This window comes from Monocercomonoides exilis, assembly GCF_001643675.1.
Source record: "Monocercomonoides exilis strain PA203 chromosome Unknown scaffold38-1042076, whole genome shotgun sequence".
NCBI lineage: Eukaryota > Preaxostyla > Oxymonadida > Polymastigidae > Monocercomonoides > Monocercomonoides exilis.
This window is the reverse complement of record NW_027150583.1, coordinates 719,445-744,674: the sequence shown is the minus strand read 5'-3', so window position 1 is coordinate 744,674 and position 25,230 is coordinate 719,445. Positions and strand designations below refer to the sequence as shown.

The 25,230-nt window shown below is 36.6% G+C and overlaps 8 protein-coding genes across 8 annotated transcripts; 2 read left to right on the top strand and 6 right to left on the bottom strand.

Moving 5' to 3' along the window:
* Positions 1-1,154: 1,154 nt before the first annotated feature.
* MONOS_12186 (uncharacterized protein) lies at positions 1,155-1,535 on the bottom strand (the record flags this gene model as incomplete). The annotated part of the gene is made up of 1 exon (XM_067864786.1): positions 1,155-1,535. The coding sequence occupies one exon, from the start codon at positions 1,533-1,535 to the stop codon at positions 1,155-1,157; it is 381 nt and encodes a 126-aa protein (XP_067723253.1).
* A 1,000-nt stretch (positions 1,536-2,535) lies between these two features.
* On the bottom strand, positions 2,536-2,922 carry MONOS_12187 (uncharacterized protein; the record flags this gene model as incomplete). The annotated part of the gene is made up of 1 exon (XM_067864787.1): positions 2,536-2,922. One exon carries the CDS (start codon positions 2,920-2,922, stop codon positions 2,536-2,538), a length of 387 nt encoding a protein of 128 aa, XP_067723252.1.
* A 1,961-nt stretch (positions 2,923-4,883) lies between these two features.
* MONOS_12188 (uncharacterized protein) lies at positions 4,884-8,046 on the bottom strand (the record flags this gene model as incomplete). Its single annotated transcript, XM_067864788.1, has 4 exons — positions 4,884-4,965; positions 5,019-5,030; positions 5,499-7,926; positions 8,031-8,046. The coding sequence occupies 4 exons, from the start codon at positions 8,044-8,046 to the stop codon at positions 4,884-4,886; spliced, it is 2,538 nt and encodes an 845-aa protein (XP_067723251.1).
* Positions 8,047-10,905: 2,859 nt separating this feature from the next.
* On the bottom strand, positions 10,906-11,508 carry MONOS_12189 (uncharacterized protein; the record flags this gene model as incomplete). The annotated part of the gene is made up of 1 exon (XM_067864789.1): positions 10,906-11,508. The coding sequence occupies one exon, from the start codon at positions 11,506-11,508 to the stop codon at positions 10,906-10,908; it is 603 nt and encodes a 200-aa protein (XP_067723250.1).
* A 404-nt stretch (positions 11,509-11,912) lies between these two features.
* On the bottom strand, positions 11,913-12,422 carry MONOS_12190 (uncharacterized protein; the record flags this gene model as incomplete). Its single annotated transcript, XM_067864791.1, has 1 exon — positions 11,913-12,422. The coding sequence occupies one exon, from the start codon at positions 12,420-12,422 to the stop codon at positions 12,162-12,164; it is 261 nt and encodes an 86-aa protein (XP_067723249.1). The 3' UTR covers positions 11,913-12,161.
* Positions 12,423-16,544: 4,122 nt separating this feature from the next.
* Positions 16,545-17,946, top strand: MONOS_16147 (putative DDE superfamily endonuclease; the record flags this gene model as incomplete). Its single annotated transcript, XM_067869062.1, has 2 exons — positions 16,545-16,823; positions 16,876-17,946. The coding sequence occupies 2 exons, from the start codon at positions 16,545-16,547 to the stop codon at positions 17,944-17,946; spliced, it is 1,350 nt and encodes a 449-aa protein (XP_067723248.1).
* A 2,004-nt stretch (positions 17,947-19,950) lies between these two features.
* Positions 19,951-20,371, bottom strand: MONOS_16146 (uncharacterized protein; the record flags this gene model as incomplete). The annotated part of the gene is made up of 2 exons (XM_067869061.1): positions 19,951-20,276; positions 20,353-20,371. 2 exons carry the CDS (start codon positions 20,369-20,371, stop codon positions 19,951-19,953), a joined length of 345 nt encoding a protein of 114 aa, XP_067723247.1.
* A 110-nt stretch (positions 20,372-20,481) lies between these two features.
* On the top strand, positions 20,482-20,889 carry MONOS_16145 (uncharacterized protein; the record flags this gene model as incomplete). The annotated part of the gene is made up of 1 exon (XM_067869060.1): positions 20,482-20,889. The coding sequence occupies one exon, from the start codon at positions 20,482-20,484 to the stop codon at positions 20,887-20,889; it is 408 nt and encodes a 135-aa protein (XP_067723246.1).
* Between the last annotated feature and the right edge of the window lie 4,341 nt (positions 20,890-25,230).

The window sequence follows — 25,230 nt, the reverse complement described above, 5'->3', positions numbered from 1 at the left end:
GCCACTTCATCAAAATTGCGAGCCTTGTCATAAAATCTTTCAATGGCTGTTTCCATCAGACAATTTTGGAAATGATGATGACTGCGAAGAAAGATGAGTTGATCAATGATGCAGCTTGCAAAGCAGATGGCAGAAGTCACGAATGTCATCTTTGAATGCAATGCAAACAAGTGAAATTACAAAACTCCCGGCTTTATTGGAAAGGATAATAAGGCTTCTCTCTCTCCGGAATTCCTGTACACAACAAAACTGTATTCATTGAAAGATCACCTTTAAAGGAAAATGAATTTAATAAAAAGGTCAAACCATTTGTTTTCCCTTTAAATATTTTCCCATCTCCAATGGACTGGTAATTTTGAATACAACTAATTTTCTTGTTATCAAAAATTGCTTCTCACAATGGAAATTGATAACAAGGCAACAGAAAGCTGGCACAGTATGTAATCGAAGGCAGAGAGTCTATTTTGAGGCCGGTCATGATGTATCGTGTGTTCTTGGCCTTCGACCAGGATGTGTCTGTATGCTCTGTGTTTGTTTTGAAGGATGAGCAGATGAAATAGGCGAGCCACGTGACTGCAGTGTAGATGAAAGTGCAGAGGATTAAGTAGATGAAGTAGATATCTTTATGAAAGGTGTTTGAAAGAGCAGCTCGGTCTGTCTGAAGTGGCGAGACTGAAGCTGACTGGATGGTTGCAAGAGTCGACGAGTGTCATTTCGTCGAATACAGAGAATTGAGCATTTCAAGTTGAAATGGTTCTTCTTTCTCCTACTCTCCCTTTCGGCCTGCCTCATTCTCTTCAAACAAAAGATGTTCTTTGTCTTTCCCATAGAGCAGTGCATCGCTTGTGCTAGCTTCGTTGCCGCTATCTTCGTCTTCTTCATCTGCTGGCCATCCTACTCCTGTACATCCGCCTCCAAAAAACATGAATCGTCAATGAAATCAGCTTTATCTTCATTCATCTTCTTATCCTTCTCTCTTTAACTTTCTCTTTCTCTTCTCGCCCCCACCTTCTTCTCCAGATGATACTAATAGGTGATAAAACCCTTCTTCGAAAAGTTGCAGTCTATGTTCCACAGCACAATCACTCCGTCAGTTGATGCTGTTGCTGCAGAAAAGGCGAGCTGAGCGTGGGACTTGTGACATCTCCCATGTACTAGACATTGGCGATGGCGAAGAGAAAGTGTGCTATCGGATTTGGGTTGGACGAGTTCTCGTTCAACGACGAGTAAGACGACTGAGAAGTTGATGGAAAAGCAAGCTGTAAATAACCTGCTGTATTCTGCAAATTGCCGAAGGTGAAGATGAGCCTCAAGTTCGGCTGGTTGATTGCATGCGTCAAGCCTTGCACATCTGATATTGGATGTGCAACAGGATACACCTTTCCAAATACAGCACCTGTGTTGTAGTTGGTGATAAATGCCATTCCGTCGTAGGCGCTGCCGATGAGCCTTTTCTCGCTCTGATCAAAACAAGAACAGAGTGGAGAGTCGAAGTGCGGGAGAGCGAAGCGGAACGCCATCTGTCCTGTTGCCATTTTCCACACATTCACCACGAAGCTGATGTCGATCGTAATCAGATGATCGAAGACGAAGCTGTAGATGATGGAGGCGATCGGTGTTCTGTGGTGTAGCGCATAGCAGTCGGGGAGGTTGATGACGCGTTACAAGAACAGCCGCTTGCTGCCCATCACGTTCGCATTCTCCTTTTTCTCCAACTCCTTCTTCATCGCAACCAGACTTTTCTTTTTCTGTTGTTTCTTTGTCCGCTCCTTTTCATCTTCCATTTTGTTCTCTTTCTCTTTCTCTCTTTTTTTTTCCTTCGTCATTTGCATTCGACTCATTTTTTCTTCCACTCTTCCCAGAATTATATCCAATTGCTGTATTTGTTGAGTTTCTTCTGCTGTTGTATTCCTGCTTCGTCATCTTTTTTTTCTTTTCAGCTTTATCAAAGTGTTTGCACAGTGGCATTGAAACAATGTTTGCTTGGGATGCTTCATCCCATGCAGACACCTTCTGCACACACATTCGCGACAGAATGCCCAAAATTCTGATTGTTCTGTCCAAAGAGATAGAGAGATAGAGATAGAGATAGAGATAGAGATAGAGAGATAGATAGATAGATAGAGAGAGAGAGATAAGATAATCCTCATTTCCACCACTCTGAACCACTTCTTCTCTCCAAGTAAACGGAGTGTATTCAGATTCGACAAAGGAATCCTCCAATCAAATCCGGATGTCGCTAACACATGCGCATTTTGAATCCACGCCACTCACAACACACATCTCCTGTGAGAGGGGAGGAGAGCATGACGAGTGAGTCTTTTGAAGATGAAGAAGGCAGAGATGGTTATGTACTACTTGATTGTTTGGCTGTATATTTTGTTCTGTTTCTGCTGTTATCAACAACACTATTATCTCCAGCATTCATTTCATTGGCTGCTCATCCTCTTTTTTCCGCTGCTTGTTTGAAGCTCCAAATAACTTCAAGCGTGCTGATCGACAGGAACTTCACAGCTGATTCGAAAGAGATTGTGATCAGGAATGATATCTCTCCACACAGTGCATCGCGGTGACGGCTTCTGAATGGACTCTCATCCACCAACATCCTTCGATTGGATGGACAACCATACGAGGATAAGGACGGCTTTGGAAGAGGAAAGAAAAAGAAGATGATGAACGAAAAAAATGAAAGGAAGAAGGAGAAGGAGAAGGAGAAGGAGAAGAAGGAGAAGAAGGAGAAGGAGAAGAAGGAGAAGAAGGAGAAGAAGGAGAAGAAGGAGAAGAAGAAGAAGAAGAAGAAGAAGAAGAAGAAGGAGAAGAAGAAAGAAGATAATGATATTTCGGCTTATTTCTGTGATTTTGTTTTCTCTCGTTCTTTTCTTCAACCTCTTCTTGTAACTTTTTCTCTCCAATTTGAATCATAGTATCGTTATCCTTCACATTTTTTTTTGCTTCATATGCTTCTGCTGCTTCATCTTCTTCCCATTCCCTTTTCAGTCTCAACGAATCCGAATCACTCACACCCCAGATTTCCATCTATTCCAATCCTCCGCCAATTCCACCGGCATCAAACGCGCTCTCATGATACAGCAAACTTCCCTCAAAGCCAACCACTTTCACCTCGCGTATGTGCTTCACAAACTGACTTCATTCGCTCTCACACCGTCCCTTCCGTGATGACCACAACATCCATCGCCTCACAGCATCTTCCCCTCCCACCGCTCCTTTTCCAGTTCTGCTTCAAAGAAAGGCATCCGCTCTTTGTTCACAGCAAACTGAACAGATTATCTCCGCTCTTTACTCGTCTCTTCGCTTCCTTCCTCTTTTGTAATATTGAGAGAAAGTAAATCGTCGAGAATGGCAAGCGTTTCGTATTCGGTCAGAATACTTGTGTGAACGCAACAGACACAGCGGATGATGAAGAAGCATGTTTTGGATAAAAGCGCGACAGGCATGTTTTATTCAAAGGAGAGTAGGAATGAATGTCAAGAGAGTTTGGTAAAATGTGTTGTGAAGTGGGATTGTAACAATTTTCAGTTCAACTATACGGCAAGACCTTGCATTTTTCAATGTTAGATTTGCCGTGTCGGTTTGAAGACAATTTGTGGAATGACAACAAATGAAGTGACTTTTGAAGAAAAGAAAGCAAGTTACTTAGCACTTGTTTCACGAAATATGCCGTTCCAAATGAATTTTCTGTGCTTTTTTCATTCATTACATTTCGCATTTCTGACGACTCTGCCAATTTCCTTTTATTTTCCTCCTTCGATTTTGGGTTCTGATAAGTCATCAATCTGTAACTTTCAATGAAATTCCTCGCTAGTACCGTGTTGACCACCTCCTCCTTCGCATAGACGGGAAAGACGCGAGGAAACAGCAGGTGGAACAGCGCATTCGCAAGCCCGATCATGCCTCCCCTGTTTCTCCTCACGTCAATCACAAGACGCCGTGTTTTGGACGCTGAAAACGCTTCCAGCTTCAAGGAGGTATCTTCAACAAACTGCGAAAGATCTTCCATTGGAGACGGAGGAACGTGCTATGCTCAAAAGCCCGATACTCCCGTTGGGGATGGTAGCCGTGGATCATTGAGCCCAGCATCAGCTTTAGGTACCCTTCGGATGCGGATAATTTGCGTACGTCGAAGAAGACGGATGAAAACTAGAAGTGTAAGATTGATGCGAAGGCGATGACTGTGAATATGGTAATGATGATGAGGATGAGGATGAGGAAGAAGAGGAAGAAAGACAAAGAACAATCAAATGGACATTCTTTCTTCTACGCCATCTTTGGTAAATTCTTTTTCTTTTTATCATTTCTTGAAAAACTATTTAATTCTGTATTTCCCATGAACATAGCCACTCCTTTCGATTTCCGTTTGAACTAGGAATCTTGCCTTTCCCAATCGTGATTATGATGTTCAAATTAACACGGATAATAACAAATATTCAACGGTAGCACAGACAAATCTATTTTGCTTCTTCGCCTATTCTTTATTTTAACAATAAAAGCAATGATCTTTGTCATACCGTTCATATATCTTCTCTTGTTATTTCCTCAAATATCGTGTTTGTTCATAGAATTCAAAATATTTTTATATTATGAATAAGTTAGAAAAAATATTTAATGTTTAATAATGTTATACTAATTATGATATGAAAGCAGAATAAGTTTGGAATAAATCGTAGGTTTTTATTTATAAAAGCATAAATTTTGTCCTATTTTTTCAATCATTCCATAAATTTCACGGTTTTTCTGTCTTTGCACACCATTTCCACAGTCTTTCAATTCATCAAACATTCCTATTAAAAGAAGCAAAAAAAATTCATAAATTAAAAGCTTTTCACTTTTTGACAACAATTTAAATGAATCAAACTCAAAAATTATCATGCTGGTGATGGTTCGATTAATCTGTAAAAAGTTTCTTCATTCGATGAAGCCTCAATCCTGGACATATTAAATTGTTTCCTATTTGTGCATATAAGTCCAGTCGTTCATTTCAATTCACAAAAACATCAAACATTGTTGATTCCCTGACAAAATTAAACCAGCGCAATATTTTCGCAGATGGCCTTGCTTCTCAAAAAACGGTAAATAATATAAACAAACAAAAAAAATAAATGCAAACAAAAAACTTAGCTGGATAAGGCCAGAAAAGTAAATCCTTTTTTGATCAAACAAACAATTCTTTTATTCTTCTTTGAAAAAATTGGTATTGTAAAGAATTGATAACAAATTTCTCAGGAAATAATTATTGAAATTTACAAGAAATTTCAAAACAAGTTAAAAAAACCTTCTGAATTGAACGAAAAATTGTTGATGATGAATAATAAATGGTGTGTGAAATGAAATAAGTCTATGAATAACATTTCTATTAACAATCACATTTTCAATGTGATTAATGAGGAAGAATAGACAAAAAAGACACTATGATATTCACAAATATATCTAATATGAAACTATAAAAAAAACTCTAAAAGAATTGGAAATCTCAATCCTACTCCTGGCTACTCATTTCTTGTTCTTTGCTTCCATCTTTGTTGCTTTTAGCCTTCCTTTTCTTGACAACCACAAAAACAACCACAACCACAACAATTGCAACAACAACAACGACAACTATCGGCACAACAATGGCTACAATCATCCTTCTTTTCTTTTCTTTTTGCTTTCTGTCTTGCTCTCTCTCTTGCTCTCTGATTCGTTCATCGATTCGATCTTGTTTCGCTTTCATATATTTCTCATACGCGTCCTCGGGCTCTGATTCTGTATCTTTTGCTCCCACAATCCACCCAGCTGTTGAATTGTCATAATCATTCGCAAATTCGAATGAGCCTTCTTGTTTGCAGAACTCATCAAAATCTGGGGCAATGATGCATATTGATCTTGCTGTGGAATTTGCTGTGTTTGAGCTGTCAATCTCCAGGTTGTTTGCAGAAGGAAGTTGAAGGTTCGATGTTGCCTTTGGCATGACAATGGCCATTGCACCTGCTTTCCCTTTTGGTGCTGTGCATGACTTGAATGAACATTTTCTTGTCCTTCCAATCGCCACTGTTGATTCTTCTGAGTACAGAATAATCTCCAAGCCAGCTGTATCTCCCTTCTCCGAATTCGCATCCTTGATATTCAATCCCTCAACGACAATTTTCGCAGCTTTGTCTTCTGAATTCAAAATAAAAACTGCAGGACTCGCAAAAATTTTCACATTGCTGATATCTACCCCATTCAAAGACACTTCGTTGGTGTCTTTAAATGAAAGAACAGACGATGAAAATGAGACAGTACTGCTGTCATCTACGCACGAAACAGTGTTCATAATAACTTTCCCACCAACAACGCTCACAAGACTGCCAACAGAAAAATCATCTTCATCATCTTCAGCGCCATTTGAAGTCATTTCATCTGGTGATTGTGTTCCAATTCTGACAAATCGACAATTGTTGATCGTAAGTGACGTTGACATTTCAGTTCCAAAAATCAAAGAATTCCATTCTGTACCGGACATGGGAAAATTGAACGCCAAATACTTGAATTCCACCTCTTTTTCGCATGTGAATAGAGAAGTAGTTTTTCTAACATCACAGTCTATGGCCACCTCCACATTTCCATTTCCGTCACTGTTCACTCCCTCCATGGTTACTCCCTTTTCGTTGCTAATTATAATTTCTTCTGCTGTCAATGGATCGTCATCTTTCACAACCTCGATGTAGAATCTGTCGGTAAAAGGAATTAAATTCATGTATTCACATGTAATTTTCAATGAACTCGATGGTTCATCACTTGTCAATCCTTCTCCAATTCCACTGTTCTTAACAAAGAATTTTCCAGTTTGATCAATAAAACAAAGAACAAAAACGTATCGCATTTCATCATCTTCGCTGTATCCTATAACGGACATAAGATTATCCTTCCGCGTATAATTAGCTGCGAAACTTTTCTTCATTGCTGCTGCTATTTCTTCAAACATAGTGTGATCATCTCCATGGATGTATACTCCACTCTCCCACGAGCCTCTTCCAGATGTGCATTTGTCAAATATCAGATTCCTTCCATTTTCGGGCCATTTAATCTGACTTGCCGATTTAATGTTAAACAATTTCAAATATATTCCTCCACAGCCATTATAATAATCGCAACTACATGACGAAAAAGTTGTGACACCCCCATCTCCAACAGAAAACGTGCTGCTGCTGTTGCTGATTCCAACAAATAAAATCGATTGTGTTCCTTTTAACTCTGTAAAAGTGCTCCCATTCAAGATAACATCAATTTTGTTATTTTCGGAATTTAAAATATTAATGACGTGAAAATCAAGTGCCACAATCTTCTTCAAAGTCAAATTAGACAATATCACCGCTTCAGCTTCATTTATGCGAAACAGTTCATCCCTTAATGTTAATGTATTTCCTTCATCTGTGCACTCAAGTGACTCCATCGTCAATGATCCTCCAGATGTGTCCACAAGTCTATAATCGACCATATCATAGCCGGCTTCAGGTCGAATAAATCTGCAATTGCTTATTGACAACGATGCCATATGGCCGTATATCAAATAAAGTGATTCGAATCCTTGCCCCTGTCTTCTCAGTGTTGTTGGAAAATAAAACGACAAGCATTTAAATTCCACCATGCCCTTGCATTCGAAAAGGTTTCTTCCTGGTTGAACGTTACAATCAATTGCACCTTCAGTGTTTCCACTTTCATCACTTTTCCATCCTTCTATCGTAATTCCATGTTCTTTGTTGAATGAAATGGCTTCTGCAGTCAATGGGTCATCGTCATAAACAATTTTCATGTTGCACGCAATATTATTCCCCAACCTATCATATGCATCCTTCAATGATGGCTTTTCCTGACCGATTGCCAATCCGCTGTTTTCATCTTTCCCGCTTTGTTTCACGTAAACTGTTGAAATAGGCTGTGATGTCCCTTCTTGTGGGTAAATCGATATCGCAATTTGGAGAAATATTAACTCCCCCAAACATTCTTTAAAGATCACTTCAATGAATAAATTCTGATCAACCTTTGTATAACACCTATTTTCAAGTTCATAAATTACCCATTAGAGATATATTTCCACAATGATAAATAGTGACCAAAAAAATTAACCGGTATATAATACAAATATATATTTCCCAAATATTAGACTTTTTTGTTTCAACAGCTCTGCAGCTAGTATAATTATTCAATCTTTCAACAAAAATCATCACTTTATTGTTATTTAAGAAAAAACTTGTAAAAATTCATCTTTCTCGCAAAAGCTTTATCAAACCCGGTTTAAAGATAAAAAATAAAATCCTGGGTAATTAGCTATTTTGAAAAAATAGAAAAAAAGCGTTTTCAGAACAATTCGAAATGTGATCATTAATTATTATTTAATATTCTCTGTTTATTCAAGTGTGAAACTTTTTTCTACAAAGAAGATTTCTAACAATTGGACAGCACTTGGGAAAAAATGATGAGATATATTTTTGATAAGGAATGAGGATGGCAATATCAAAAGCAGGATATTTATGTGGGAAAAAAAGGATGATGGAGAAAGGAGCACTGCGAAACAATGGAAAAGGAGATTAGCAGCTTCAGTGATTGAACAATCCTCTGCATTTGCGATAGGAAGGGTGTAAATGTTCTTTTGAGGAATATTTTTTATCAATATAAAACTAATTATAATTATTTCTATTTTTGTTTTTAATATTTTTTCCATTCCAACCAACAGCATTTTTTATATTGAGCGCCATTCCTAGGGACAATCCATTTCAATCAGCATTTTTGCAGATTATGTGGTTTCTTCTCCTTCTCCTTCTCCTTCTCCTTCGATCTCTTCATTGAAGATATTTTTACTTGACCAATGAAAAGAACGCCTTTTTCGTATAAGAGAATTTGTTGTTTGAATAGCCATCAAATTCTCATGTTGCATCTTAGAATGAGTTTGCAATTTTTAAGATTCAAATTACAAACTTTGGTGATTATGCATATTCCACCATTCCCTTTTTTTCTTTGATTGGATTTATTGGCTTATGAAATTTCGCCAGAGAGATGTGCTTCTTAATTTCAATCATACAGAAATATAACTCTACCACTTTTGATTCACCTTCAGGAAAGAATGCCAACTTTCTTGTGTTCAGCATCATCATTCTTTTTGTCAATTGTTATTTCAACTTTCAAAGAAGCCAAATGTTCGACTTATGGAAATGATGGACCTTCTTTTTCTTCTTCTTCTTTCACTTCAGAATCATCCTCTAACAATTCATTATCTCTTCTTCCTCTTCCTGCCCCTCCTCTACCACAAACACTCTCTACAAAAGAATCCATTCACCCTATCATCCTCAATCACAAGAGAAGACGATAATTCCAAGTTTTTTCCATCTCCTTCCGAAACACATTTTTCATTCATCAGCCCTGCCCCCGTGACTAAATATGACAGAGGTGAAAGAAACACTCCTCAATCAAAAGATTCTTCTATATCTCCTCCTCCTCCTCCTCCTTCTTCTTCTTCTCTTTCTTCTTCTCATCTGCATATTTATTCTCTGATTGCATCTGAATCATTTTCTGTGGTTCTGTCTGGCATGCATTCTGTTCAAATCTATTCCTCTGCTGCCATTTAGGCGCTGCTGATGAAGAAAATGAACAAATAAATCGTTATTATTATTATACTTCCTCTTTGCCTTCCAATTCATTAAAATCATAACATTGTATTGCATCTTTTTCGTCATCAACCAAAGCATCTGATAGGATTTCTTTATGTTCTTCCTCTTCAGAGATTGTGAGATTTAAGAAGGAGAATGGAAGAAATTTATTACGGAAGAAAAGAAATTAAACAAAGTGAATTCAAAGAAGAAGAAGAAGAAAAGAGTGATAAAGAGAAGGAAGACCATGCTATGATAGAGGGTTCGGAGAGGAAATGCGAATGAGACGATTAAAAAGATAATCGAATAAAGAAAAGAAATGAAAAAGTGTATGCGATAGAAAGTAATAATTGAAGATTATCAAAAGATTAACAATGAGGAAAGACAAGGATGTGTGGAATGAATATTAAGTTGAGAAGAGATCAAACGAAAAACAGAGAAATATCGAAAGAAAGATTCTGCAGAAAGAAGAGAATAATTAAGAGAAAATTCTTAAATCATTAAGGTTTTTTTTTTTTGTTTTTTTTATTCCTGCCAAATCATATCTTGTTAATGCGACATCACCAAGTTTTGAGAAGAAAACGATCATTAATTCAATAGAATTTTCTTCAGGTTAAAGATAAAATTCAAATGTTTATTTTTCACAATGAAGAAGTTGCATATTAATTTCCATTTTGAAACATAAACTAGGAATCGATGAAAAATGAAAAAAAAATGCGCTATTTTAAAGAGCCACTACTTCAACAATTGTAATTCTTTTTCAAATTAAAAATTATTGAAACATCAGTGATATTCTTCAAAATTCCATTGTTTATTCAACTTCGTGAAATCCATCAATGCTTTCCCTTTGCAAATGCACAATTTTCCTTGTTGCTAAACTCATCTTTACCACAAATCTATTCTTCTCATTCGCACATTGGTTTCCGTCTGCTCGTTATTTTATTTCATCGCTAAATGCCTGGGTCTGTTTTCCAAATGCAACTTCACCCTGAGAGTTGCCTCCCTTCCTTTCTATCAAACTTCTCCTTTGACATCTTTGGAATCATATTCATCTGGTCAAACTATTTCCTCGCCAAAAATCCCTCATATTCATCATTCTTCTTTCAAACCTTATTGGATAACATTCATTTAACATACAGATCAAAACTTGGCAAGATCGTCTTCTCCAGCCCACTTGCAGCCGTCCGCATCGCAACCCAAATAGACTGTTCTCGCCCTACAAAACCCCACAATCCCTGTGATGAGATGCCCTTTTAACAGTATCTGTATTTTTCAACTTTCTTTCTTAACCAAATGCTATGATGCTATGCCCCCAAAAGAATATTGACAACTGCCAGTGCGGCACACGCGACAGCTCCGGCTGGTAGAACGGCTGCACTATCACAAAGCTGAGTGTTGCCTCTGGGGAGAGACAGGCACACACTTGTGCACAGGTACCAGATGGGTCAGATGCCGGCTGAGAAGACACTCTCTGCACACACACCACATGGCGAAGCGAGGTATACCTGTGTGCTCCACTCGAAGAGGCCTGAGGCCGAGCAGATGCAGAATGTGCAGGATCAGAGGAGGGAGTGCGCGCGTGCAAAGCAGCAGTGCCGGCGCGGCGCGGAAGCAGGTAGTTTCCAGACACTATCTCGATGCCCCCCTGCAGGAGATACGACATCCACCGGAACTCCGATGACGCTGCCGGCGGACCCACAGAAAGATCCACTGCACACATCAGCAGCGACTCCCACTCGTACGCAAACACACAATACGAAACACAAAACTCCTCAATCATCCCTTTTCTATGGCGCACTTGCCCGATCTCAAACGTCGCATCCCAAAGAGCTATCGATGGCACACTTTCCTGAAGCACAATCGCCCCAATCGCAACAAACTCGTCCATCGTCTCTCTCTGCCTGTCCGAATTAAAATGCAACTATCCTCCATATGATGCCAAGCATCCACTCCCACCCCATTCTCATTCACTCCCTCCTCCCAAACAGCTTCTCCCCAATTAACGTGATGCTCTTTGTCTAATTCGACATAATTTTCGCTTCATCAACTGACTTAAATTGAATTATATCCTGTCACGTACGCAGCTCAACAAACGCCCCTATCATCGTCATTGTCACTGGATAATTTCACCATCTCTCATTCTCACTGCTATCAAACAGATTTTCACATCTTGGATAAAATTGTTCGGTTAATATTCATTTTTAACATCCAAAATCTGTACTTCCTCTCCCTCTACCTCTCCTCTTTCTCCTCCATCAGCTCCTCCCCTTCTTCCTCTTCTTCTTCTTTCCATTTTCGTCGATTGACTCTTTTTCCTTTTCTTTTTATTCCTTTTTTCGCTCCTCCAGCACCGCCAGCGCAATCGCCGCCAGCGCAAGAACCACATCCTCCATCCTCATCCCAGCCGCCACCAGCCCCTTCTCCTCAATCTCCTTCACTTAGCACACTGCAACCCCTCGCCCTATCACCTCGTCGTCCAGCTTCACCATTAACTGAAGTATCTACGATGGAAGCAGCGATGGATCAAACATATCTAAAAATCTACAGGAACGCATTCACATCCACCACCGCAAAGATCCGCTTGCTCCCCGACTTCGTACCCACTGATGAAACAATTGATGGAAGCTGCACCACCAGCTGGACTGAAAGCATCGCCGAAAGTACCACAACATAACCCCGCGGCGACAGCAGCGCTCTCAGGAAAATTTTCTTTTGATTTGCACGCATCCAACCTCCTTCAGATACAACAATTCGCAGCCTCCTCTCGATGTTGTCCATTGCTGCTGCAGGCGTGTATGACATTGCCACCACCGAGGCATTTGAAGGATTAATTGTAGAAACCAATTTTGATGACGATGATAATTATTGCTCATCCCATGCTGCCTTCTTCTCTTCGCTTCTTCACTTTTGGAATGAAGAAGAAGATTAATATCCTGCTCCTATTGAAGAAGATGTAGGGTTATCATTTAACCCCAACCCGTTTTTTTATTCTGACCCAAATTTTTGATATGAAAAATTTTGAAAAGTTTAATAAAATACAAAAGACGAATCAATTCTTCGAACAATCTTTCTTTTTCCTGGTTTTCTTTGCATCTCTTCATTTTCCTCTTCGTTTGGATCATCAAAAACAACATCAGAACGTTTTCTTTTGATTTTGTGAGTAAATTCAACCATTTCATCTTTTTCAATTTCTTTCTCTTTTTTCATCTCTTTTTCCTTCTCCTTTTCTTCATTTCTCCCAAAAAATATTTCCCAATCATCGAGAAGTTCTATTTTTGTGATCAACTTACCAAAATAATCAAAACGGTTTCGATGGGAAGGAAGAGGGTATTTTGATGATTCCGGTAGTTTGCGAAGAACCGGACTGAATGAATTGTGAAGAACTCCGCTTTCTTTAAAAGCTTTTTTGATGACAGAAGGAGTGAAAGCGGAGTGAATTGCTTGAGGAAGCACATCGACAAGTGCTTTTCTCGAAGCAGAAGATGAGGTTGATGAAGGAACATCAAATGAAGAAGAAAAAGAAGTTTTGAGAGTTGCAAATACTCCTCTGTCTAGTGGCTGAGATAAATGAGTGCTGTGTGGAATGAATGTTACGATGTCTATGTTATTTTTTGCAAAGAATCTCTTCTTGAAGGATGAGAATCGATGAAAAGAAGGCATTTCTCTGTTTCGAGTGTCATGCGCTTTCTTCTTTCAACGATGGAAGGTTGAAGAATTGTTTCAGAATATTTTTTGAAGTTTTTCTTGTCCATTTAGCCACTTTTGTTAGGCCAGATGCCAAGAGTTGGGGAGAGAAGGGGTTTCGGTTCATCGGGAAGATGAACAGCCGGCCAGAGGATAACACCAGGAAGGGAATAACCATCGGCAGCCACCGCAGCAACGAGTGTCGCGTTGTCCATTCTTTGTGCTTCCTTACAATACCAGGTGCTTTGGTTTGATGGATGGATAACCCTGATATTGACGGATAAGGGCACATGCAAAGAAGATTCATTAATTTTGAATATTAATGATAGATTGCAGTTGTTTTCTTCGTGTAATTCTGTTATCATCTGATACCAAGGCTTCAGGACACTTATACTAGACACTGCTAGCCGATTTATGTCTAAACTTTTTGGTTTGCTCTTCCTTAACTCAGGATGCCGCTTCAAAAACCCGTACTCCGCTGCTTTTGAAACCTTGGAATGTGCCTCATCTTCGATTTTTGTATCGTTTAACACATTTTCCATCTTAACAAAAAACATTGTTGTAATAAAATAAAACTAGGACACACCAACTTTCTTGTTTTCTTCATTGTTAAACTGCTTCCGCAAATAGAATCTATTCTGATAACATCAAGCACTGTTTCTTCCTTCTCTCCGATGATAGCCTGCGATCTTCCTGGTTTTCCTTCTTGTCTTTTCGCTCGCAACGCCCGAACTGCGTTTTTGATGCTGCTTCGACTAAATTGCTTTGAATTGATGGCGTCTGTAATCCTGACGACGCCATCACATACAATGTGTGCCATGCGCTCCAATTTATTTTTATATTTTCTATAACGAAAGGATAGCATGGCATACATTAATTTTTTTTCCCTTCTTTTCTTTTTTGTTCAACGAGAATTTTCATTTTTTATTTTAAGGTTTTGATCTAATTTTCATTTTTTTAAAAAATTTTGAATTTCATAAAAAAAATTAAAAAAAAATTTATATTTTGAATGAACAACGTGGCTTTCCACCCCTTGAAACCGGCCAATTTCTCGTGGAAGCTTGATGGAAGGTTTTAAACCCCCCATCTCCCCCCCATGAGAAATAGGCTTCATTTCAAAATACATTTTAAAACTATAATATAGATTCCTTTTATACAAAAAATCAAGTGATTATTTCAAAAAGTGGAACATAAAACTTTTGTTATAAAAAAACAGGTCAGAGTAAAAAAATGGTGGGGAAAGAATCGTAACCCTAGAAGATGAAGGCATTGAGCAAAGAGATGACAGCTGCGTTGCATCGGCAACACAAGAATATTGTCAGGTTTCTAAGGAATGTGGCGAATTTTCAAATCAAACAACTGATTTTCCAATGATGGGAAAAGTTGGATTATACTTTCATTCTGAACTTTTTTTTTTAACTCTGACCCTGTTTTTTACGGAGCTGGACACAGCTTAATGCAAGCTCGTAGCCAACAAAAAATAGCTAGAAATGTTCGTTCTAATATATTCTATTTATTCAGAATTTTTTTTTCAATATATTTTTTTTGCTAAGAGATCTCAGTATTTTTTTATTATATTTTTTGATTATTAAACTGATGGTCTCTCTATGAGTATTTGATATTGGAAGTTTTAAGCTTTAATGTCATAATATGACATATCTTTTTTTTTATTTTTATAACTTTACATATCTCACAAGTTGCTTTTTCACTCGTTTTCACATTTTATCAATTTTTGGTAAAAATCATTTTTAAAAAGGAACAATGAACTTATGATAAATTTGAAAAGGTTATCCTTTATATATTTTTAAAAGCAAATTACAATGATCCACAAAAAAGTTGTACAATTTTGATTTTTAGCTGAAAAATGGAAAAAAAACATTTCGCTAATTTTCATTTTTCGTATTAATCAAACATAAATAGCGAAAGATTATAATATTGCATTATAATAAGTTGTGTTTGTAACTTGGTATTGTTAAAAGAAAATGAAGAATGCTTTTAATTCTTTATAAAACTGTATTTTTCTAAAAACTGATGAAATGTGAAAACGAGTGAAAAAGCAACTTGTGAGATATGTAAAGTTATAAAAATAAAAAAAAAGATATGTCATATTATGACATTAAAGCTTAAAACTTCCAATATCAAATACTCATAGAGAGACCATCAGTTTAATAATCAAAAAATATAATAAAAAAATACTGAGATCTCTTAGCAAAAAAAATATATTGAAAAAAAAATTCTGAATAAATAGAATATATTAGAACGAACATTTCTAGCTATTTTTTGTTGGCTACGAGCTTGCATTAAGCTGTGTCCAGCTCCGTAAAAAACAGGGTCAGAGTTAAAAAAAAAAGTTCAGAATGAAAGTCTAACCCTTTAGAACAAGTATTTTTTTGAAATAATATTGAAATGAAAAGAAATGAAAAAATAAACGAATGTTGCATATGGAAACGAAAGTGATTTTGGACATAATTTATTATTTGAATCTAAAAATCAGAAACGAATGATTTATTTTGCATTTTAATTAAAAGTACTAATCAAATAAGAAATTAAAATTCAATATTTCATGTTATTATAAATGAATCTATGTTTGCCCCATGCAAACAACTTATTCAACGATATTTGCTCGGAATTTCGAGTAATATAGAGATGAATTATTCAGGATCAAAAATTACTGAAAAAAAGGCAAGATTAGTGATTCTTCATTTATTTGATTTTCAACAAAGGAATATTATTAACAGTTAGTAACCATTTAAAAGGTCAAAACGAATATGAAAACGGATGTAACATAAAAGTCAAAGAATACATTGTATTATTTTCTGAAGAAAAAAATCATATAGGATGGTTTTTCTATCCGCACTTTTTTTTGACAAAATTTTTAATAACAAATTATTACCACCCACTTTTCTTATTTTTATAATTGTTTTCAGTATATAAGGAAAAGTCGGTAATCAGAATTTCAGATTGAATTACTCTACCTAATCTCTGATGGGGGGGGGGGGGGGGGGAGATGGGGGGGTTAGCTCCTCCATCTCTGATTAGTGCCTCCCCTGAGGAGATTAGGTAAATGCAATGGGGCTAATTAAGTTAGAATTTGATCGAAATTTATTTTTTAAATTTTTTTCCATCTCAAAAAATATTTTTTCTTTAAAAATTAAAAAAAAGATCATAACCAGAATATTTTTTGAAATGAGTGTTATCAAAAATAAAAAAGAAAAAGGATAAATTAATATTCGAAATCAGATGATGTCATTTGATTACAGACATTTCGAAAACCGTTTGGAACGAATGGCAAGGATTATTTTTGATGGAAAAGCAAGGATAGTTGATGCAGTGAATCTACATGAATTCAGCCGTTCCGCAATTAACAGAGCGATTACAGCTTTGGAAAATAAAAGGAAAGTTGGCAAAACAGGTCACACAGAGCTACTAACAGATGAAGAAAAGAAAACAGTAGAGGAAGTCATCCGCTGTGAAAGTTCAAGTGGAGTGAGCATTTCTGTTTCTCAAATGAAACAATTAGTTTGTTTACGTTTTTGATTATTATCTACATGTTATTAATTGTTTTTTCAAGATGGAATCTGTCATTTCTGACAGGCAAAAAGATCTATTTGAAGAAGAAAAAGAAGAAGTTGAAATTTCAAAGTCATCACCCTACTCATTCATCAAAAGGAATCCTCAACTCAAAGTATCTCTTTCAATAAACGTTGACATTCAACAATTATCTGTGTCAAATAAACAGACTCTCCAGCGATTTTATAACCTTTTACAAAATCTTCATGACACCAACAACTGTTCAACTTCATTGATATTCAATACAGACGAATCTTCCCTTCGCCTCTCCGATTCGGCAAAAAAGCTTGTTGTTCATCCTTCCGATACACCTGCTGGATTCAACAAGACACCTATGAACATGCCAAACGCCACATTGTGTATTACAGCTGCTGCAGACGGTTTTTCTTTAAAAAGTATCGTTTTATGGCCTTCAAAGAAGATTCCAGCTGAACTGCGTGTAATGCTCAGCTCTTCAATTAATATTTGGGAAGACAACGATGGTTGGATGACCGATGCAATATTCAGAATGTATGCAGAAGATGTTCTCCTTCCAGGAATTGTGGAAAGACGAACACTTTTGGAAAAAGAAGATGAAAGATGCCTTCTACTACTGGACTCTCATCCATCGAGAGCACAGCCCGACATTTGGCAAAAATTCTCCGATGCCTCCATCGATGTGGTAACTTTCATCCCCCACAGCGCACACCTCACCCAGCCTTTCGATCATGGAGTATTTGTCGTCTTCAAAAAATGTTTTAACACTGACCATGTTGTTCTTTCTTCTTCATCTGTCTCTCTTCAAAGAAAAGCAATTGCAGATGCTCTTCCTCAAGCTCTGCAAACTTCATTATTGCCAGTAACAATTATTTCTTCGTTTGTCAAAAGTGGAGTATTGTCAAACCAATGGCATTCTGTTCTTTCCTCGTTGCCGGATGAGCCTTCTGTCGCACTGAAGAAAAGGAACCATAGATTTGATTTTCATGGGAAAATTATAACCATGATCATCTGGATGAATGGAAAAATAAAAAAACGAAAGAAGAGAAGAAAAGGAATGAGTATAATGAAGAAATTGTGGAAAAAAACAATTTGAGGATGAAAAACCTAAAAAAAGAAAAATATCTGGAAAAAGAGTTTTTTTGATGACAATTCTGGAGATGAAAGAAAACAAGAAAATTCCAGTAAAATTATCAAGAGAGAGTAAGTTGACTATGTTTATTGTTGGTGTTCTTTTTTTCACAAAAAAACTCGCAATTACGAAATTAGAATTTTTTTTCTTTTTAGATTCCCATATTAATAAAAATGTACGAAAAAATAAACCATTACGAAAACTTCATTTGGGTGATTTTTTTTGACATCATAAAAAAATCCGACGTTTAATCAAAAAATTATTCCATTAAGGGTTGTATTGATAAGAAAAAATTCATAAAAAATACTATGAAAATACAGCTTTATATATAGTTATTATAATTTGTTCATTGATTTTAATTTGTTACAAATTGTTTTTATTTCAAAATATGTGAAAAATTAATGAAATATATCCAAAAAATAACGAAACTTTAATAAACAGGTCAAAACTTTTGTTCAATCCTCAATAAAACATGAATACAATAATGATCATAACGCAATCAATCAAATTTTTAAATAATTATTTGTTTAACAATGTTTTTGAAAAGAAATTTGAATAAAGATTTTGAAAATCTTAACATATTTGTTGAAAACAATTAATTTTCAACAATTTTCGCATGGTTCGTCAACCATCTTTTCCAAAAGTCTTTTTTCCCCCAACTGCTTCGATTCCCCTCCATTCTGAAAAATGTGAGATTTATGTATTCTGCTCAATTCCACCCTCATCATTCAACAAAACTCCTTGTTTTTCATCACAAAATATCATCTCCAATTCCCTTCCCAACCCCTCCATCCTGTGCACTTTCCATATGAATCTGCTCTCCCAGCTCGGTCGTCACCCTCCATAACGACTTATCCCGCTTTCATTCATTTTCATTCATTTCCACCTCCTGCCCTGGAACAAACACAAAAATTGTCAATGCCCAAATATCATATACACAAAAATAAATAAATGCCAAACTCCATTTCTCCTGTATTTTGCCAAACAGCCTCATCTCCACAGCCATCCCCATTCAAAAAAACAATCTCTTCAAGGCATCAGCCTCAGAATGGTCAAATTGCAACTTGCGTTGCATCTCCACAAAATATTGCATGCATCTCGCTGGAGGGTCTTCTCGGCCCATCGGCAATGTGGTGACTGTCCAGCGGTGTTTTTCTGTTTCGGCCATGATCTTCTCCTTTAATAATGTTCTCAACCACCCAAACAACATTTCGTGTTTATCCCATCAACACCAGGCACAGGAGGGGTATGGGGAAGAGAGGAAATGGAAGAGGATTATTTGTGGCCGGGGGTGGGAGTTGAGTATTTTTTGGAATGTTAATATTTCGAGAGGGGTTTTTGAATGAAAGATAATCTGAGACAAAGGGATTGGGAAAGGCGGGGCGAGATTTGGAGAAGGTGAAATAGTAAAAGAATAGAAAGAAAGTTGGGGATGGAGAGGGAGACATTTGAGACTGGTTGAAGAAATGGATTTTGAAGAGAAATTAAAGAGGGCTAAAGCGGGAAAGAAGAGGATAAATGCTCAAAGACATACATGAGAGATTTTTAATAAGAGGAGAAGAGAGGAGGAGGAGATTTTTTGGAAGAGACCGAGAATGCTGAAGAAAAGGAAGAGATTAATATTTTCTGAGAAATTTGTGGATTGAACGGAAGAGGGAAATGGAAAGGAAACGAAGTTGAAAGATATATTCATTTTCTGTTTCTGAGGGGAAAGGCGGAACAGCGACAGAAAGAAAGTCAATTGACTTTGGAAATATGCAGCAATATTGATTTCCACGATCTGTTCGTCACAAATATTGTGTTTTCGATTATCTACTCTATCTCAAATCAACTCATTGAAGAAAATATTTCATTCCGTTGGTAATATCATATGAAGCCTTCTCAACGTCCTTTTCATTATTTACATCGACTGATTTCACATTTCTCAATCACCTCGTATTCTTCATCTTTATCGCCTTCTACATCTTCTTATGCTTCCTCTTTGCTGTATTCCTCTTCCTCTATTTCTTCCTCTTCCTCTTCCTCTTCCTCTTCCTCTTCCTCTTCCTCTTCCTCTTCCTCTTCCTCTTCCTCTTCCTCTTCCTCTTCCTCTTCCTCTTCCTCTTCCTCTTCCTCTTCCTCTTCCTCTTCCTCTTCCTCTTCCTCTTCCTCTTCCTCTTCCTCTTCCTCTTCCTCTTCCTCTTCCTCTTCCTCTTCCTCTTCCTCTTCCTCTTCCTCTTCCTCTTCCTCTTCCTCTTCCTCTTCCTCTTCCTCTTCCTCTTCCTCTTCCTCTTCCTCTTCCTCTTCCTCTTCCTCTTCCTCTTCCTCTTCCTCTTCCTCTTCCTCTTCCTCTTCCTCTTCCTCTTCCTCTTCCTCTTCCTCTTCTTCAACTCACTTCGAATTGGATCATATTATCGACCCTCAAATGCATATATGCCGTTCAATCAGCTGATTGACTACACTCACCAAAAATTACAATAATCGGTTTGTTTGCTCTCAACATCAGCATCAACGCTGTCGATGCCTTCTGTGGGAATGCTGGATGTGCGCCTGAACTGCTTTCATCTTCTGCAGCGGCACATTCCGCTCTACTTCTGTACTTCGCATGGCTTTCATGCGCAAGCTGTACTGAATGAAGTGAATGGGAATAAGAGGGGGAAGGAGCGGTTATGCACATCGCGCTCATCCTCTCATTTTGTGGCACCACCGAGGAGCAAAGAGAGAGAGGAGCAAGGAGGGTGTGTTCAAATGGAAGAGGCAAAGACTGCGGAGTGCAGAAGCAAATTGAGTGCGGAGCAGAGAAAAGGGAGACAGCAGGAAGAGCCAAAGACGAAGATGAAGGCGACAGAGAAAGACGAGTTTTCAACATTGCAAATTGACACTTTCGACACAAGGCTGGTGAAGGCAGCAACAGAAAGAAGAAGATGAAGAAGAAAAGAAAACGATGATGATGATGATGGACAGCAGCAGACATTTTGCTGGTTCGACAGCGCACTCTCTTCTTCCCAAATACATACTCAAAACTACACAGCCTCCTCAACAATAACCTCCCTTGCTTTATCAACCTTGCCCCACATCCAATTGTTTCCTCTTCTGTTCTTGTTAGCACTCCGTTGTCTCCCGCCACCAACTCCTCTTCACTCACACAAAAGTCCCTTTGCACATCAAACATTTCTCCTTCTTCCTCTCTTTCTTCATCTCTTTCTTCCATTTCATCCTTTTCTCCGAGTATCCCTTGTGCGTTTCTTAGGAAGAGCAGATTGGGAATTGCGGGCGTGCTTGGGAGCAGCAGCTTGTTAGCCATTAGTAATGTGTTTGGGCAGCGGAGGATCGTGCTAAACTGGGCAGCGTATGTGATTGTCGAGGGGATTCGGGTGGGTTGTGAGAAGGAGGGGAAGGAGGAGAAGGGAGAGAAGAAAGATTTGGCAGGGACAATAGAAAGGCTCAGAAAGAAAGGGACTCAAAAGAAAAGATGAAAGCACCTAAAGAGAAGAATAATCCTGAGATGAATCTTATCGCATTTTGCTTAAATTTTCTGCCTGAAATCAGAAATCAAAGAGGATTCATCAGCAAATAATCGAAACGCCATTCACTTTTTCAACATTTGTATCTGCAAACACATCGACATCATCCACCACTTCTTCGTTTCCCTCTTCGTTGCATCACCCTTTTTGCTTCATCTTCTTTTTCTGCGTCTTTGACTTCTTCCACTTCGATGGTGGCGTCTTCTGCCTTCTTCCTCTTCCATCCTCCAACACACCATCCACTTTGGCAGCGACGACTCGCGGAGCGTCCGCTTTCGTGTGCGAAATGAAATTGAGCAGATTCTGTTGTTCTACTCTTCTGATGAGTTGATCACGTGCATCTTCCCCTTTTCGACAATGATGACGAAGGTTTGATATTTTTCGATTGACAGAAATATTATTTTTTCATCATTTTTTTGAATATTCATTATTATTCTTCATTCTTCCACAGGATGCTGAGGAGGAAATGAGCTGTCAGACAGTGACTCTTCTTCACCAATTTGCTCGCCTGTTCTTCATTCAGTTTCTTTTCTTTTCTTTTTTTTTTGAGAAAATATTTTGTCGCTCATCACTGCAATTAAAACAGACACTTTGTCATATCTTCCTCAATCTTCTATTTCAACAGCCAATTCATCATCATCTTCTTCTTCTCTACAATGCAAGCAGCATCCTTCTTCTTCTCTCTCTTCTTCCTCTGTCTGCAAGGCGCTTTCTTTTTCTCTGCCAGCGCTGGCACCGTATTTTGTGGCCAACGAAGTCATCGACACGATCCATTCGACATTCATGGTACTGCTCTTCCCAGACGATGGAGAAGGATTCCATTCAGTTCATTCCAATCTAAACACAACTAGAAACATGCTTTCTTCTTATTCCTCTCAACTTCTTCTTCTTCTTCATCATCAACTTCAAAACAAACGAAACTTATTCTTTTGCGTCATATTCTTACCCATGCTCCTAATTTTTCTCAATTTCTTTCTCAATTTCTTCCTCTTCCTCTGTCTCTTCCTCTTCTTCTTCCTTCGCTCACCTCTTCAATCGCATGGAACAGGCTGATCTTTATTTCAAGGAAAACATGTCGCCTGCGGAAGTTTGCTGGTTTCTGTGTGCCAAGATAATGCTACTCATGGAACAGTTGGAGTTGTTAAAAGAGTTGAGGGAGAGAGGGTTTGTGAGGGAGGTGAAGTGGAATATACTGGGGTTGTTAAAGGTGAGACTGGTGATGAAGGTGTGGTTGAGGAAGAGGGAGCTGGCTGAGAGGAGAAGAGAAAATAGAAAATGAACGAAGCGAATTCACAGATAAAGCTTTACAAGTTCTTTTCTCGTGTGAGAAGCGATTTAGCAGTGTAATGAAAGATTAATTAAGAAAACATTGGAGATAAAAGAAGACAATATGGGCAACATTTTCAAATGGGGGATTTCGATAAACTGGAGCAGAAACGGAAGAAAGATGAGCAGCGGATGGAGAAGAAAGTTAGAAAAACATTTCATTAGAAGAATTAGGAAAGAAAAGTCGAGATTTACTCTATTGTGATCATCCATTGTTGTTTACCCTCCATTTCGTTCTACGCTATATAAAGTCGTTGAACTGTGCAGATGGAACAGGAACTTGGTGATGACGTTTCTGCTCAATAAATATAAAACGCGTTACATTTACTTTTGAAAAATCTAATTATATATATTTATAGCCATCTGTTCTGTTCTATCATTATTATTTTCTTCAAGAAGTTTTGTTTTGCATGTTATGAAACTTGTCATTTTCTTTTAAAAGTTTGATTTTTCTATTTTTAAAACTTTTTGAGAAACTTGATCAATATATTTGTATTAATTTTAATAAAAAAGGAATGACATTTTGTATACATGAATAAAACAAATATATGAAGTAATTAAACAGTTAAACACTCATGAATTATCTATTTTTGTTCAATGATCAAAAAATACCACAATAGATTTTATCTTTTCAATTTTTGATCGTTTTTTGATATCAAAAAAAAAAAAAAAACACCATTTGTTATTTGATGAAACCATAATTGTCATTTTGTGTTCAGTTTTTTTTTTTTTTTTTTTTTTTTGTGAATTATGTAATTTAATGTTTATGAATTTGTAGATAATCCCAATTCCAGCATTCAGAAAAATGAATACAGAATTAGAAATATGTTCTTAAATCGACATTTGAATATTATTTATTATCTATAATTATTTTCTAATAAAAATTACGACTTCGATTACATTTTTTTCGACTTAGAATTATTTTGGTGTTAAATGATTATTCAAATTAATCTTTTTAAAAAATTTTATCATTGAATGATTATTCAGACAAACCGCTTCTAGGTTCTTGTTATGAATTGCATATGATTTGATATTTTGTTGATACTTACGAAATAAAAAAGTTTGTGTTATTCAATAAATGTTTTCTGAGCATGAACAAGCAGACGTCATATTATTCAGAAAATGAAAATCAATTATACAATCAGTATTCATTCAGAGTTAAAAGTTCCCCAAGATTGATAAATTGATGACTATTTTTTATGTTTTAGTTGATTCTTTATTTTTTCTTATTTTTTTAAACAAAATTTTCGGATAAAAAATTTGCAAAACAAAACCTTAAGGTGAATGCGAAAAAAAGTTAATTTTTTTTGTTAGAATCAAACATTGGTTTTTTGTGAACATTGCAATGAACAGAACATCTCAACAAAAATATGTTTCCAAATGATTTAAAACTTAGAACCAACCCTTACTCAGAAAAAACATATGATATCAAAATCTGTTACTCATTTGAAATCTTCAAATATATAATATTTCAATCTCTAATTGAGAATATGTGTGATTATTTCTATAATTATTATATTACAATCTAGATTCTAGGAAAGAATTTTAGTTTAAAACCTTCATTTAAGAACACTGATAAGTGATACCACATTTAAAAGATATCTATATTTCACTTTCATCTCATTCGTTACCTTTAAAGGTTATTGCAATGTTTTAAACATTTCAAAGGCAAATTTCTTGCTATTTACTTAAATGCTTTTTCATAATCAACACCCAGATAAAAGTTATGAATTCAAAAATTATCGCTTATATTATCCGAATAAGCAAATCTCGAGCAGTTTTTGTGATGTTTCATAAGTTAATGTTGATGTTTTATTTTAAACATTTATAAGGTTAATATTGTTTTTGAGAAATAGTTATTACAAATTCTTGCAATTGTATTATCATTTTTTATAGAATTCTGCATGAATAAAAGATGATAGTTTACTGAATAATGTGGGTGATTGATTTTGAAATAGTACATTTTTTCGGAATGTTGATTATAGAGAAGTCTCGAATCATTGGCATGGTTAATTCAGTTGAATGTTCTATGCATTGCAATTATAACAAAAAGCAAGGTCTAATAAAAACGGATGACAAGAAACTTATAAAATTGATCGATCTTTTTTGGAGCTCATCTTTAAATTTTAACTAAATTTCAAGTCGAACACTTTGACAGAAAAAAAAAGATTTCTATTATAATCACCCATATGATATTTGCATGTTCGTACTCAGAAAACATTCAATGAAGTTTGCAATCATTTTTATTTTACAAATATGAACAAACTATGAAATTGAATACCATTTCTGACAAATTTTTGATAAACAGTCTGTAAATATGAACATTGTAAGAAATAATAATAATTATTGTGCGGTTTTTTTTATCTAAACATTCTTTTATATAAACTGTTATTTCAAAAGAAACAGCTAAGTTAATACA